This window comes from Nicotiana sylvestris, chromosome 2 (genome assembly GCF_000393655.2).
Source record: "Nicotiana sylvestris chromosome 2, ASM39365v2, whole genome shotgun sequence".
NCBI lineage: Eukaryota > Viridiplantae > Streptophyta > Magnoliopsida > Solanales > Solanaceae > Nicotiana > Nicotiana sylvestris.
This window is the reverse complement of record NC_091058.1, coordinates 139,658,354-139,675,695: the sequence shown is the minus strand read 5'-3', so window position 1 is coordinate 139,675,695 and position 17,342 is coordinate 139,658,354. Positions and strand designations below refer to the sequence as shown.

General features: G+C 35.7%; 1 protein-coding gene across 1 annotated transcript; it reads left to right on the top strand.

Annotated features, from left to right (window-relative positions):
* The first annotated feature begins 9,929 nt into the window (after window positions 1–9,929).
* LOC104250075 (AP2-like ethylene-responsive transcription factor TOE3) lies at window positions 9,930–14,539 on the top strand. Its single transcript, XM_070168226.1, has 10 exons — window positions 9,930–10,714; window positions 10,961–10,986; window positions 11,074–11,104; window positions 11,201–11,288; window positions 11,675–11,820; window positions 11,967–12,011; window positions 12,305–12,396; window positions 12,523–12,659; window positions 13,313–13,528; window positions 13,982–14,539. The coding sequence occupies exons 1-10, from the start codon at window positions 10,170–10,172 to the stop codon at window positions 14,204–14,206; spliced, it is 1,551 nt and encodes a 516-aa protein (XP_070024327.1). The 5' UTR covers window positions 9,930–10,169; the 3' UTR covers window positions 14,207–14,539.
* The last annotated feature ends 2,803 nt before the right edge of the window (window positions 14,540–17,342 follow it).

Below are 17,342 nucleotides of genomic sequence, written 5' to 3'. Positions count from 1 at the left end.
GATTTGGGAGAAAAAAATCCAAAAATTTCCAAGTTCCCAAATCAGTTTTTGGGTGAAATATTTTTTCCACTCACAAAAATTAAACTTTTCTTCAAATAAAATGTATGTCTAAAATACAACTTCAACTTTCAAAAATTCTTTTTCAACACAACTTCAAAAACTCTTTTTTCAAATTTCAATAAAATCTATGTTCAAACGTGTTAGCTGCCATGAATCAGGTTGAGCTTGAGGAAAAAGATATGCAAGAGAAGGCAACACTTAGAGAATGAGAAATCAAATCTGTTATTTAGAAGAACTGATACAATTGTATCTCTGTACATGAGTGTGTTGTGTATTTATAAACCTACAGTATAACTGACTTCTAACACTGTACTAACTAACTTACTCCTAACCACAGTCAATAGTTACATTTCTAACCATAGTTAACTTATCAGCTTGTTTTACTAACTCTAGCCAATACTCCCCCTCAAGCTGATGGTTGATATACATTCTTCACTCCTAGTTTGTTTAGTAAATGATCATGTTGAAACTTCCACAAGCTCTTTGTCAATAAATCTGCTAGCTGATCTTTAGTATGTATGTACTCTGCCTTTAGCAATCCTTGACATATTTTCTCTCTAACAAAATGACAATCAATGTCAATATGTTTGGTCCTTTCATGGAAAATAGGATTAACAGCTATTTGTATAGCAATCTTGCTGTCACATATCAAACTTATAGGCAGCTGAATTCTAACTCCAAGTTCTTTAAACAGCCCTACCATCTAAGTGACTTCTGTTGCACATGAAGTCATACTTTTGAACACGGTCTCAGCTGAACTTCGGGACATAATTATTTGTTTCGTCGACTTCCAAGACACTAATGCATTTCCAAACTTGACCAGGTACCAAATAACTGACCTCTTTGACTCTATACATGATCCCCAATTTGAATCACAGTAGGCAACCAACTTGTCTTTACTTTCTGCAGGCATAAGTAACCCCAAGCCTGGTGCTTCTTTGATATATTCTCACTACTCTAAGAACAGTTTCCATGTGTGACACTTTGGGACAGTGCATATACTAACTTAAGACATGAACAGCAAAGGCAATATCAGGTCTTGTCATGGTGAGATACAGCAGCCTTCCTACAAGTTTATAATAATAACTAGAATTCTTGAGTTCCTGATCACCTTCTTGTTTGCAGTTTTGAATGCATTTGTCATACTCTACAGATGTGAGTTTTTGATTCAACTCTAATGGTGTACCAGAAGGCTTTGCTATACTCAAACCTGCTACAGATATCAATTCCACTGCATACTTTCTTTGACACATAAGGATTCCTTTCTTTGATCTAGCAAATTCAATTCACAGAAAGAATTTCAATTCCCCTAGGTCCTTCATATTGAACTTCTTCTGTAACTCTATTTTGGTGTCACAAAGTAACTTATCATTGTTCCATGTGATCAACAAGTCATCTACATACACAAGGATGATAACTGTTTTACTATTGTTTCCTCTGATGAACAGTGAATAATTATAGTGACTCTATTTGAATTTTATCTGCAAAAGTACCTCTGTTAACTTTATATTCCACTACCTTGGTGCTTGTTTAAGACCATATAGGGACTTGTAGAGTTTGCAGACCTTCTTAGTCTCCCTCTATCTAGCAAACCCCTATGGAATATGCATGTACACCTCTTCAACCAATTCACCATTAGGGAATGCATTATGAACATCCATCCAGTAAATTATCTAGTGCTGGGAGGCAGCAAGAGCTACAATGGACCTAACTGTTACCATTTTAGCTACAGGGGAGAAGGTTTCCATGTAGTCCATCCCTTCATTTTGACTATAGAATTTGGCTACAAGCCTGGCCTTATATCTTTCAACCTCTCCTTAGGCCTTGTACTTGATTTTGAAGATCCACCTGCACCCTATTGGTGTTTTTCCAAAAGGCATATCAACTATGATCCAGTTTTGTTTTCCTCTAAGGCTGCAATCTCAAGCTTCATAGTTTCTACCCACTGAGGATTAGTAGCTCTCAGAACATGCTGAATAAGCTGACAACACCTGACTGTATGAGGGAGTAATATGAGTATAACTCACATAAACTGAGATAGGATAAGAACACCTAGTAGAATTGGATTTCACCACATAATCTTGCATCTATAAGGGAGGCTTACTTGGCTTGGAGGATTTTCTAACTTGAGTAGGTATAACATTAGGTAGATTAACTACTACACTAGGAGCTGCAGCATCAACAGCTTCTGCAAAATTAGTGTGAGCCTCATCAGGAGTATCAACATGTGTTGTATTATCATGTATATCACCTACAGGAAGCGTAGACTGGTCTGGAATGTGGTGAGGATTAGCAAGAGGAGAGATAGGAGTCTCCCCCTCAGATGTAGCACCAACTTCATATGGAGAAACATCAGCATCAGGGGATGAATCAGTGGTAGGTAATCTAGGATCTGCACTGATTGGTGAAAGCAGATCCATTATAGGAAAAATAGTACTACCAGAAGATAACATATTCTTAAAAAGGAAAATGTCTTCCTGAAACACAACATTTCTGTTAACAAATAGGGACTTAGAGTTCAATTCATATAGAACATAACCCTTTTGAGATGAAGAATAGCCCAGGAAGACAACAAGAATGGCTCTTGGTGAAAACTTGTAAACAATTCCGGGATATGCTGCATAACATACACAATCAAAGACCTTTAAGTGTTGCAGAGAAGGAGGATGCAAGTAAAGCAACTCAAATGGTGATTTTACCCAAGTGTTCTAGATGGCAGCTTGTTGATGAGGTAGACTGCATTGGTGACACATTCACCCCAAAACCTTAGATGAACAACAGCATGAAACCTGAGAGACCTGAACCATGTCTAAGATGGTTCTGTGTTTCCTCTCAATAATTCCATTTTGTTGAGGAGTGTAAACACATGTACTCTGATGAAAGATGCCAAGACTGGAGAGCAACTGTTCGAACTCATTACTGAAAAATTCAATACCATTATCAGTTCTTAAAACATTTATGGAAGCTGAAAACATGTTCTTTATTTGAGTTAGAAAGTCTCTTATTATAACTATAACTTCTGACTTGAAGATAAGTAGAAAATCCAAGTGTATCTGGTATAGTCATCAACTATTGTGATAGAATACCTCTTACCACTATGAGAGGGAACTCTATATGGCCCCCAGATATCATAATGAACTAGGTCAAATGCAGATTGAGATACTGATGTACTTAGAGAAAATGGCAATCTAGACTGTTTAGCAACTAGGCATACATGACAATGATGAGTTCCTGTCTTTAAGGTACTAAGAGCATCTAACTTCCTTATTACATCAATAGGAGCATGTCTTAATCTCCCATTCCATACTACTTCAGAATCAAGTAAGTTGGTTGTGTGAGCACACTTATTTTCTAGTGTTGCTACAAAATATTGTGATGATCCTCCTTGAAGTATGTACAAACCATGATCCTCCTTACCAATCCCCTTCACCTAACCAATGAAGAGATCCTGCAAAATGCAAAAGTCAGGGAAGAATGCAACCACGCATTAGAGTTCTTTGGTCAGTTGAGACACTGAGAGTAAGTTGTATCTAAAGTCTGGAATATATAGTACATAGAGATATTGTTATTTCTAAGTACTGAGGAGGTTCCTTTATGTGATATAAAGACTATATTCCCATAAGGTAATTGACTAGTGCACCTCTCTAAACTGGGGATTGCTTGACAAGAGGTAAGATCATCAAGTTGTGACGTTATATGATTTGAGGCTCCTGTGTTTATAATCCAATTATGCTTGAGATAATTGGACATTAGAGTAATTAGAGTACCTGTAGCAGCTAACTTGGTGGATGATTCTGGACCCTCTCCATCCCCTTTGGACAGCATCTGAAGAATCTGTTGGTACTATTCTTTGGTAAAGAAAGGAACTGCAGGAGTGTTGATAGGAGTTGTTGTGTAAATTGAGGCATGTAAGCTTGCTGGACTTGCTGCAAGCCTGTTTGAGTTTCATAGGAAGCTTGCTGATTGCTTACTTCTACAACATTTACTACTCACACTTTTTGCATAGGCTCCAGAACTCTGCCTCTTTTTCTTTCCTTTGAAGTTTGATGGATAGCCATGAAGTTTGAAGCAGTTCTCCATTGTGTGTCCCTTATAGTGACAATATTCATACTGAACCTGATTCTTTCTAAACTTGAAGTTTCCACCTACATTTGTTGGGTTCTTAATACTATAGAATACAACTTCTTCTATGCTTTCAACAATGTGACTAGTCTGAGTGAAATTAGCCAGACTTCTTTGGCTCCCTTGATCAATCAGTAGAGAGTAGGCTTTGTTAATACTTGGAATTGGAGACATCATCATAGTCTGGCTCCTTGACTGTGAGTGGACTCATTCAATCCCTTCAGAAACTGTAGTATCCTGTGATATTCAAAGTGTTGGGAATATTTTTTTTTGATTCAAGACATGGACAACCAGGACAGGGAATTAATGCATCAAATTCATCCCAAAGATCTCTTAACTTGGAGAAGTATTCAGCAATAGACATGGTACCTTGAGTGAGGTTATGAGTCTCTCTATGAAGATACATCACCCTAGATCCATTTATCTTATCGAATCTCTCCTTTAAGTCCTCGCAAACCTTATGAGCATTAGAGGCATATACTACACTACTAAGTAAAGATGTCTTTACTGCATTCATTATCCATGAGAGGACTACAACATTCACTTTCTCCTATTGATCAGGTTCAAATTTAGACTTAGGAAATCGGCCATTTACAAAACCTAACTTGCTCTTCCCTAACAGACCAATCCTCATAGACATACTTCATATCACATAGTTATTTGAACTAGTAAGTTGAAGAGAAATCAGAGTTCTACCAGGAGTGTCTGTTAGTTGAAGGAAGAGTGGATGATTGTGGTCAATTAATGGAAATACAGTTGTGCCGGCGGCAGGATTGACATTACCAGAGGTTGTAGTTGCTGGAAATGAAATTTCACCTAACATTTCTTCTCCAATTGCCATTTTCAGCTGCTTCTCAAGAGTAAACTCTAGCCTTTCAGCTACACGCTATCATAACTAGGGATTATGGTTCATTTTACACTCCTTCTTACTTGAGCTTTTATTAAAAATGTGTACAAAATAGTCCCAAAGGCTTACATGTTGTACTTGTTTGCAGGGTTTGGTCAAAAAGGTGACAACTAGTCAATACCAGCTCAAAAAGGAGTAAAACATGCACAAGTACCAAGAACAAGTCCAAGCATAGTGCAACAGGTCCACTGTGGCCGCATTACATTTGGTGCGGTACGCAATGAAGAGATTCAGAGAGTGAAAATTTTGGAAAATCAAGCATTGCATCCGCAAAGCATTTTGTGCGGACCGCAATGGCCTTATCGCGGCCGCACTCGATATTGTGCAGTCCGCATAGCAGGAGTTCAGAGAGGTGGGACTTTGGAGAATCAATGCCAATGCGGTCCATAGTCCTTTTTGTACGGACCGCAATAGAAGCCACCGCGGCCACGGTGCATTTTGTGCGGCCCGCGGTGGCCAAGTTCAGAGAGTAGAGTTGAAAGGAAAGAAGCCTCACTGCGTCTGCAATCGATTTTGTGCGGACCGCACTACCCCCACAGGGGTATTTTTGTCCAGAAAATTTGGCCTAGTATAAATAGTTTCTTTTCCCATTTTTAGGTCACCAGTTGTATTCTGACGTTGAGCTGCACTCGTGAACAGGGTTTCTTAACCATTTTGAGTAATTTTAGAGTAGTTTTATCATTGAATCTTCAAGTATTAGCTTGTAATTAAATCTTATGGGTTTTTCTTCATCTATTTCTTTGTTTTCTTCTATTATCATGAGTAGCTAAACCCATTAGCTAGGGTTGTGGCTCAACCCTAGTATGAGTATTTGATGGGTCTTGAGTTTTAAGGCTTGAATGTCTATGGGTGTTTGATATTTGGACTAATTTGTGGTTTCCATGTTTAATTAGTGGTTGCAAACACTAATTGCCTATTTGACTTGGGTTCTTCTTGAGAAAGAGGACTTGAGTCTAAAAAAATTAGCCCAATAAGGAATTGGGGTGTATTCAAGAGATTGATAGCCCCAATTAAAGGGTTAAACCTAGAGATAGTAATACCCTATTTGAACCTAAATTTCTTGCACAAATTATCATACCCAATTGATATTGAGAAAGTCAATTAGGGCAAAATCGCTCAAACTACCGAGAGGTATAGAGTGAGAAGTTTAGTGCATTGGTTATATCGTAATCCCCAACATGACAACCTTGCCTTAGACTCGAGAACCCGTCAAGTATCCACCTAGGAGAAAGTCACTTCCCTAGTGCCCTTCTTAACTGTTTAGACAACCTTTCAAGTATCTTACTCTTAGCTTAATTTAGCATCTTATTAGCATAATATTAGTAGTAATCAAAAGATCAGCTATGGTTAGAAGTGCAATTAAGAGCAATTATGCATCTCTAGTTTAGATAGGAACCCAATTCCCATTTCTAGCTCCCTGTGGAAATCAATCTCGACCCTCTCGGGTAAAAGCTGCTTCGACCACTCTCTCTACTTTGTAGTAGTACAGGGTTGGCCCTGATCACGCTACAATTGGACAATTTACCATAGAGTTGTGAAATTGAAGTAACGAGAGTAAGGACTAGCTTGAGAACTGCCTTCGATCTTCTCCGGTGGCTCTGATATCATGTTAGCTGCCATGGATCTAAAGGTTGAACTTGAGGAAGAAGACATGCAAGAGAAGGCAACACTCAAAGAATGAGAAATTAAATATGTTATTCAAAAGAACTGATACAACCGTATCTCTATACACGAGTGTGTTGTGTATTTGTAAACCTACAGTATAACTGACTTCTAACACTCTACTAACTAACTTACTCCTAACCACAATCTATAGTTACATTTCTAACCATAATTAACTTATCATCTTATTTTACTAACTCCAATCAACAAAACGCTAGCTTAGGAACTTAGTTGATTGGCTATTTGAATTTTCACCTTAATCGTGAGGATTTCATTCTCCGCTTTGTAATTTCCTCCACATTTTCTTCCCCTACCCTTATGCAGGGGCGGAGGCACAAGCCAAGTTAATTATGCGTTCGGTTGAACTTAGTAACTTTTGCTTAAACAGTGTATTTGATGTTTAAAATTCATTAAATATATAAAAATATAAAGTTTAAACTCAGTCACTAACACTTCAAATCGTCGTTCTAAAATGAGAACCCATAAGGTTGAAATCCCTCTCAGATCTAATGTAATAATAATAAAAAAAACAGAAACCAATACTTAATTTAGTTATAAACTGAATGACCTCAAACCTCTTGACTTAGGACCCATTTGGTCATAGATTTTGCCAAAATAAATTTGGGTTATTTGGCAAACACACGTTTGGCCATAGATTTAGCCTATATTTTGGCAAATTCCCAAATCCCAAAACCAGCTCAATAGCTAGTTTTGGGTCAAATTATTTAAGGACCCGTTTGGCCATAGATTTTGCCAAAATAAATTTGAGTTTTATTTGGCAAACACATGTTTGGCCATAGATTTTACCCATATTTTGGCAAAATTCCAAATCCCAAAACCAGCTCAATAGATGGTTTTGGGCCAAAATCTTTACAAACACTAATAATATATATATTTTTCCAAAATAAATTTGGGAAATATGTTTTGAAAATATATGTCCAAACACATTTTCATCTTCAAACCAAACTTTACCTAAATCAGATTTTTCAAAATAAATTTGGTAAAACGCTAGCCTACAAACACTAATAATATATATGTTTTTCCAAAATAAATTTGGTAAATATGTTTTGAAAACGTATGTCCAAACATATTTTCATCTTCAAACCAAACTTTACCCAAATCAGATTTTTCAAAACAAATTTAGAAATCTATAGACAAACGCTAGCTTACACTCGGTAACCATAATGAAACTTCAGGAAATTTTATTTTGTCTCATACAATTGACACTAATTGTATGAGACAACTTTTTTATCTCACAATTTTGTGGACCCAGATTTCTGTGGACCCAGAAGTGTAAGATTGAGGTTCACAAATTTATGAGACAAAAAGAAGCCTCATATAACTAGTATAAATTAGACGAGACACAAAATAAAACTTCTCATAAACTTCATTTGTTACATTTCGCATCCCAAAAGGTAAAAACAAGGTAAAAACAAAAGCGCTGAATGCAAGCAGTAAATGTTTAAATGGTTTGTCTGACGTGAGAGTACAAATGACAGCGAAATGATAACTAAGTACAGCTAATAAAAGTAATTAAGTCTTCCTTCTAATCTTGGTACTGTCCATTTCCATTAATGGGTAAAATACACATACATATACAATAATACAAAAGTATATAGTACAAGTCTACTAGAGAGATCTACTAGAGAGAGAAAGAGAGAGAGAATATCACAGATGGAGGAATGCTGTTCGAGTGGTTAAGAATGGTTCTTTCTTTTTTCTACTTAACTTACAGCTAGCCAATAAGAAAATATATCAGATAGATATTGAGATCAGTAAAAGTCACTGGCACACACTTTTCATTTCATTAAAGAGTGTAAAGAGAGTGATTAAACGAAGAGCCCTAAAGGGGACAACACTTGAAAACTGGAGCATATATATTTACAGAAAACAGAAAAAGTGAGTTTAATAAACAAAAGGAGAGCAAAAGTATTTATGAATGACAAAACAAGAGGGAAAAAGTGGTGTTCTTCACCAGTCATTGGGAATAAGAGATACTCCACTATATGGTTGGCTAGTCGGTAGACAGAAAAATGAAAAAGGATGAGCGGGGTGGGTACATTAGCGGAGACCGAATTTTCGCTAAAAGGATTAAAAAAAGAAAAAAGTTGAAAAGGGAATAGAACCAATGACCTAACAAAGGCTTTGAGACCCCTTAACTACTAAGCTACGCTTTTGGGCTATGTCAAGGAGATTCAAAACATAATATATAGTGATAAAAAACAGATTTTACCTTATATATTCAGTGTAATTTTTCTGCGAAAGGGATTCAAGTAAACACCGTTTCGTCCCCTAAATCTGCCCCGGGTGGGTGGAGTTTAAGTTTTATAGCATATATATCAACAGTGCTGCAAAATATTTTTTGTAATATCAGATCACCTAATATATAATTACAATCAAACATCCTTAAAAATCAGAGTAACAAGATGAGCAATAAAAATGCTCTTGGTACAGCATATTGAATAGTAAAATCTCGGAGTGGGTGGGCTTGGAATTATGGTTGTGGTTGGCTACTTTCGTGTAGAGGTTCTAAGTCGGGCCTAGTCTATGCTGTATTGTTAAAATAGCATGGTATAGCCAATTTCGGACTAGTCATTTAAAAATAGTCATCGTTTACGAAGTCAATAAAAAATAGCTACTATTTTGCTGCAATAAAGACCGGTCCCGCATAATATACGGGAGTTCGGTGCATCTGTGTACGAACTCTAGCATATTATGCTGGACCGGTATACTTTGCTGACTCTTGTATAATATACGGGAGACTGGAGCACCGGTGCTCCAAACTCCAGTATATTATACTGGACATTTATACTTGCTGGAACTCCAGTATATTATGCTGGAGTTCTAGTGTACTTATGCTGGAGTTCCAGCATAGTTATCCTGTAACTCCCGTATAATATGCTGGAGTTCAAGCATACTTATGCTGGAAGTCCAGTATAATATACGAGCGTATTTTCCGAATTTTGAACAGTGTTTTCGCTCAAATTTATCTTTACATGAAAAGTGATTAAATTTCGATTACTTTTGAAATTGAGCTAATTTTGAATGATCAGTTGTAAATCCGGCTATTTTTAAATTTTTCGGCCAGCCAAGAGAGGAATGCCACAAGATCTAGTGAAAATACAACTAGTTAGTAGTGAACATATACTCGTATTTATTAGCCAAGCCTATCAAAAGTACACACTCACTCTCTCTCTCTCAAAACCTTTTCTTGCAACAACTTAACCTCTCTCTTTAAGTCGTAGGTTTCTTGTGTTCTTTGAAGACTCAGCAAAAAGCTCCATCTTACCATTATTAGTCATATATTAAACTCCACACATCTATTTAGACAGATAGGAAAGAAAAAGGCAACAAGAAAAGAAAAGAAAACATTTATATATATAGGTTAGGAAACTGAAGACATCAATCATAGAGAGAAATGTGGAATCTAAACGACTCTCCACATAATTTAAGGGGCGATGAACCAGAAGAAAATGATGACGAGAAAGGTAAAGGTGTTGGATCCGTTTCTAATTCAAGTTCATCAGCAGTCGATAATAATATTGAGGAATATGGTTCCGAGGAAGAAGAAGAGGAAGATAATGGACAAAAAGGTAAGAAAAAGAGAACAACTAATCCGAGTAAAATCTTCGGTTTCTGTATGGTAGCTCCGGGTAACGACGACAACTTGTCATCGGAGAGTGAACCGCCGGTTACCCGGCAGTTTTTTCCGGTTGATGAGTTGGAAATTGGAGCTGCTTCCGATTTTGATGATAGATCCTCTAGATTTCCAAGGGCCCAGTGGGCTGGAGTAAAATTTTATCCTTCGGAGACATCTGGTAATTTGCCACTGGGAAAAGGCACTGAGTTGTCGCAGCAAGTGCAGCCTATGAAAAAAAGCCGGCGTGGTCCAAGGTCTAGGAGTTCGCAGTATCGTGGTGTCACCTTTTACCGGAGAACTGGCCGGTGGGAGTCACACATATGGTTAGCCCTTAATAAACAACTTCTATATATATTGACCTTTTGATTATTTCCTATTATACTTTCCGCCAATACAAGTTAGGATAATTATGCCATCAAAATTGAGACAAATAAGAAGAAACAACCTTTGCTAACTTCCCTATATCTTCCCCTTGGGCTTTTTTTTCTTTCTCAAGCAGTTCTTGATTCTTTGAACAAGAATTTAGTCATACTTGTTTTTCTCATTCACTTATATTATATATCTCTCAGGGATTGCGGGAAGCAAGTTTATTTAGGTACTGTTTTTTTCCTTCATTCTTCTCTATGTTTAGTTATATCTTCTTATCCTTGAAAACTAATGTAAAAAGGATCAATTTTTGTAGGTGGATTTGATACAGCACATGCAGCAGCTCGGTGAGCTCTTTGATTCTTGAACTTTAAAATTTATTTACTTGTAAAATGGGAGATGAAGTTGAAAAAGAAGATTAAATAGAAAAAATGTGGTTTCAGTGCATATGATAGGGCAGCAATTAAGTTCCGGGGAGTGGAGGCGGACATAAACTTTAACCTGGAGGATTATGAGGATGACTTAAAACAGGTAGGTTCATCATCAGATCAAAGTGACAGACTGTGAAAGAATGTGCTTTTCTACTTTAATTTCACTCTCTCCAAATCCTAAATAGTGACTCCCTTATCCTCAACAGTGAGTTTACTTTTTTTTTTACACTTCATTTTTTGATATTTTTATCACTGAATCCATTACTCATTTGAAATTATAAGATTGTAAGTGATTTTTATTCCATATATCTATGTTTCGTAAAAAATAAATGCTGCAGTTGAACCAAACGGTTTATATGCACAATTTGCCTATATTCTGTGTTACACTGTTATTCTCAACACGAAACATATGAAATTAAACGCAAAAGGTTTATTTTATTTTATTTTATGTTGTAAATATTCTTTTTGGTTTGCTATATGAAGCAGATGAAGAATCTGACTAAGGAAGAATTTGTGCATGTATTACGGAGACAAAGTACAGGTCTTCCGAGGGGAAGTTCCAAGTATAGAGGGGTGACTTTGCACAAGTGTGGTAGATGGGAAGCTAGAATGGGACAGTTATTGGGCAAAAAGTAAAGAAGAAAAATCTTATCTTAATCTTATTCTCCTGAATTGAATCCATTTTCAAGGAATAATCCTTTTGTTGTCACTACTACCATTCCTTGCTTAGCTTGCTATTGACTTCCCATTGTCTATTTTTTTTTTGTTTTTCAAACAGGTACGTTTATTTGGGACTCTTTGATACTGAAGTTGAAGCTGCCAGGTGGGTGTCTCCACTGCTGAATTTATTCTTCTTTGCCAAATATATTAGATTAAATTTCTTGCACTTAGTGCTACCACTAGTGAGGACTAAAACACATTGGCGGAGCTAAGTAGTGTGTTTAACGGGTTCAATTGAATTCCTTCGTTTTTAAATCACATTAAACAAATAGAATAATAATTTTGATATATATTAAAATTATTGAATCCCCTTGAAAGTTTTTGGATTTTTTGTTTCTTCGAAATTTCTGGCACCGGCACTGCTAAAATACCCTTTTATTTTTTTCTTGTACATAGGGCTTATGATAAAGCTGCCATCAAGTGTAATGGGAAGGATGCAGTTACGAACTTCGATCTTAGCATTTATGAAAATGAACTTAATTCAGCTGGTAAATATGTTATTTGTTACTTTGGTTCCAATTTTGCGTTGTAATTTTCCACAATTAAAAGGAAAAGAGAAAGAAAAATCGTCGTAAAATGTGCTTTTTCAAAATGTACTAATTATAAGGCAGCAGATCACAGCCTTGACTTAAGCTTGGGTGGCGCGAGCTCAAAGCAAAGCAGCCGAGAAATGGAGGATAATAATAATAGGGATAAAAGTTCTCCAATGCAATTTGAAGCTGATTGGAGGCACCACGGTTTGAGGCCCAAGGTACATATATGACTTTTGTAGCTTAATTTCTTCCAACCTCTATCTTGCATTTTCTCTTCCTTGTCCCTATATTCTTGTTCATTTTATGTCTATTTAATTGGGCAATAATTTATGAGTATAAATTAAAGAAGATTCTTGAATTTTATGTTCTTAAACTAAAGGTGTGCATAATATATCTCAAAAAAAGCAATTGAATGCACAAAGTGCATCTCACGTTCACGCAGAATTTGTGGATGGGCCGCACCTCAAGGGGGTGCAATGCAGGCAAGTGTGCATACAATAACAACAACAATCCAGTGAAATTTCACTAATGAGGTGTGGGGGATGGTAGTGTGTACGCAGACCTTACCCCTACACCTGGAAGCTGTTTTCGATAGACCCTTGGTTGAAGAAGATGAAAATAGACAGTATATCAATACCATCACTAAGTGTTACAAGAACATAGACGAATATAATATACCATAAATAAGTTTTAAATTCTGTGGTTTCAAACATGTCATGTCTTTCATATAAGAGATTGTTATTAGGGACAAGATCATACGTTGCACTCTCAACATTGAACAATTACAGTGGGGATACCTTGAGCATTACATTTTTAACAACTATTAGTAGTAGTATTTTTTCACTCAACATTAAACATGTTTCAATTTCAGCATCAAACTAGTCCAATTGATGTTGATGCCCGAAGAAGAGATGGGTACAAGGAGTCGGAAACCTTGCAGCTCTTGAGTAAAACGCACCTACATTCTCCTAGCTCCTTCAAGCCAAACAACAATGAAATGCAAAGGTTTGACCAATATATGAGAGCTGGTGAATCCCAAATGATTCAAATGACGTTTCCACCACATTTCAACTCGTCAAATTATCATGTCAGTATCCATTTTAACTTGATTTTAACTTCTATTACTAATTATTTCATTGTTAGATCACTTAAAAAATAATTAAAGGGCAATACTTATAAGAAGAAAATTAGTAATCGGAAAATAAAGCAAACAATTTAATTCAACAAGTTAAATTACACTGATAATATATAATAATTTGTTACACTATTAAGAGCATATAAGTTGAATTCTATTTTCACTAGACTTTAATTTTTATATACTAACTAATAGAGTAAAAAAATATCTACACAAATCAGATCATTTTAAAAGATAAATAATATTCACCGTCCATAATTAAATGGAACGAGTTACCTAGAAATAATCAAACTGCCTGCTATAACAAGTTAAGTTACACAAATAGTATAAAATTATAATACATTAGTGTAATTCCTCTATGAATATTTATTTTGTCATACTTCTAAAGCTTGTTCAAATTATTAGATTCAATTTCCAAGCAGCAGCAATGGGGGCCGAATTGGAGCTACAAATAGAAGAGAGGTTTCGTTTTCATCAAGTGATAGTCAACAATGGCAATCCAATAATCTCCCTCATCCTCAGCAACTTGCAACTGCTGCAGCATCATCAGGATTCCCTCAGCAGATATTAAGACATCAAAACTGGTCTCACAAAAATGGCTACCATTACTCTCTCATGAGACCTTCTTGACATTTTTATAGGCTCAATTTGTAAAAAGTACTTAATGCGTTAAGGTTCTTAATACTCTAGATATATACAAATTATTACTAGTAGTATATATAATAAATATATATATATATATTCACCAGGGTTCTTGATGGGAACCATAGGGTAAAAAAAGGGTGGAAATATTTTGGGAGATTCCAACTCTTTGGAAATTTGATCTCGTTATATATTGGTCCAAAATTAACTCAAGGACAGATTTTCACTAGATTTCTTTTGGATATTTATGAGTTCTGACTATAAGCTGCAAATCTTATACCATCCACAAATAGTAATATTTTTGCTGTTGTTATTTACCAATGCAGATTCTTATTTTATTCGCTTATTTTTGTCTTCATTCTTTTGACCTGTAGCTAAATTTACTAGCAATGGAACCCTTGTTTCCTAAATGAGAAAGGCAGTAAAGTCAGATTTTTGTTCATTTATTTTAGACGAAAATGATTGAGTTTGTCTGGAAGATGGTACGATGTACCCCACATTTTGCATATAATTAAGGAAAATACCCTAGACAACATATAGTCATACAGCCTTATCAAGTCGAATAATCAAATGAATTCATATTAGTATCATGACCCAATTTTTTACAGTTTCTATTCGAAATATTGAACCTATGAAACTGAAATTGTAAAATTTGTGAGAGCAACACTTGACAAATTTGTATAATTAGCGCGCGCACACACACATATATATATATATGTGTGTGTGTGTTTAAAATGTGGTGAACGTCTAATCATCCTACCTAATATAGATGATTTAAGTTATATACAACAATAGTAATACTTTTACTCTATCAATATAGTTTATTGTATAACATATTACAATATTAATTATTATTTTATTAAGTTATCAATCAATGCTTATAAAAAAAATAGTTGTAATCAATTTATAAATAACTTAATTATAACATCCTCAATGCATAAAACTTAAAATCAATAATAGAAAAGCTGGTGATATCAAAAATGTAGAACTAGAGAAAAAAGTTCAAGGCGGTGAAAAGAGCGCAATTTGAACATGGATGAAATTCGTGAAGTTGAAGGACGAAAAACAAAAATCCGTGAAAGTACGAATGCTGCTTATTTGCCTATTTTTCCATTATTTCATTTTGAGATATATCACCCAATTAATGGCGATGAATTGTCACCATCTTCATCAGTTTTCATGACACATAAAGGAAGAAATGGCTATTATGATGAAAGGGACATAACCTAAACTCCGAAACTTCAAAAAAACTTTATATTAAAATGTAAATCGTAAAATGCTGGGTCAAATGACCCAGGTTCGATTCTTAGAGGGGTTGCTTTGATGGTAAGCAACCTCCATTTCCAACCAAGAGGTTGTGAGTTCGAGTTTCCCAAGAGCAAGGAGAGAAGTTCTTGGAGGGAAGGATGTCGTGGGTCTATTTGGAAACAATCTCTCTATCCCAAGGTAAGGGTAAAGTCTGCGTACACACTACTCTCTCCAGACCCCACTAGGTAGGATTATACTGGGTTGTTGTTGTTGTTGAGCCACCGACCAGGGACTGATTGTAATAATTTAATTTGATGATTGTATGTTGCCGAGGATGGCGTATTTAAAAACTATAAATCTGACCAACCTTTGCCCTTATCTCTAAGTAGTAATAAAAGGCTAAATTAATCAATCCGGATATACTAAGACTATCCAACTTCTAATTTGATATTCTAGTTGGGGTAGTAGATCAAGTTAAAAAAATGAGTGCTTTCATCATCTAGCTCGTCATCATCGATTATAATAAATATAGCTAACCTTCCATCTTTGTATATTCCTGTTAAGGATGTATTCACATAATCAACTAAGGAGTATTAGTTAAATTGTATAACGTTGTCTCGTTAGAACGTCTACATATGATAAAGCCAATAGGGCATAAACAATATACTAGCTTTTTTGCTGTGCTTTTTGACCGTACGTGCTCAAAAATAGAGTCCAGAACCCAGTTGTTAATTTTTTGGACTCAAAATACATTAATAAGTGTAAAAAAAAAAGGTTACCTTTCTATATATAACGTCCAAATACAAGACGCTATATAACCTGACGATTTGACTAACATATATAACGTTCTTAATTTATACGCTATACATAGCGTACAAAACAAAAAACGCTATACCTGACTGGAAGACGCTATTTCTTCAGCTTTCTTTATTTGATCAAGACTTCCTTCGGCTTTCTTGAAATTTGCAATGTACTTCCAGCACCTCTTATGTACACCACTCATTTTCTTGGGTGCGTCAGCAATTGGTAAACCTGAATGGAAGACTGTTTTAATAACTTGCAGAAGACAAACATTGACGACAGAAATATTAGTAGTGAGTAAATAGGAATGATTTTTAAGGTCATACAAATATCTGGGAAGAGACAATAAAACGAAACTAAAGAAAAATCATCACTTGGAAGTGGGACAATCAAATAAAACTAGCAGTCTGTCGTGTAATGGAATTTAAATAGCCCTCTTGGGACTAATTTCCTCTTAGTCCTTTGTTCCATATTTTACTGGTAAAGCTGGATGTAAGATGAACCATTGAGCTGTTAGACTGCATATACCAGCAAAACAGGCAATCAACCAGCGGTCCTCGCGATAAGAACATAGTAGGAGTTCCTCTTTTTTTCTTTCTACCCCTATTTCAAAAAAACTCCTATGCCAGAAACCGAAGAGATGCATCCAGGAAAAGAAATCCAAAACCATCCCATGGATCATACGTAAAATGAGTAAGGTCTAAAAGTAGGACCATAATTTATCTAACAAGCAGCTATTACTTGAGTTGGGTGCAAATCTTCTTTTCAAACTGACACCCTAAAACTTTTTCTGTTACCTCTTCATCTTCGTGCAATAATAATTTCACTTAAAAGATCTCCCCAACTCCCATCCCAAAATATAAAATAAAAACTGCATCAGAAAGAATCTAGAGAACAGTTTTTTTACCACAACTTTTACACTTACTTCCTTACTAAAAATTGCAGTCAGGTATAGCGTTTTTGTTTTGTACTCTACATGTATAGCGTATAAATTAAGAACGCTATATATGTCAGTCAAATTGTCAGGCTATATAGCGTCCAAATACAAGACGCTATATCTTAACGGCAAAAGTTA

Coding starts and splice junctions, on each gene's coding strand:
- LOC104250075 (XM_070168226.1), top strand. CDS start 10,170: ATGTGGAATCTAAACGACTCTCCACATAATTTAAGGGGCGATGAACCA. Junction 10,987..11,073: donor CGGGAAGCAAGTTTATTTAG/GTACTGTTTTTT, acceptor CAATTTTTGTAG/GTGGATTTGATACAGCACAT. Junction 12,660..13,312: donor ACCACGGTTTGAGGCCCAAG/GTACATATATGA, acceptor TTTCAATTTCAG/CATCAAACTAGTCCAATTGA.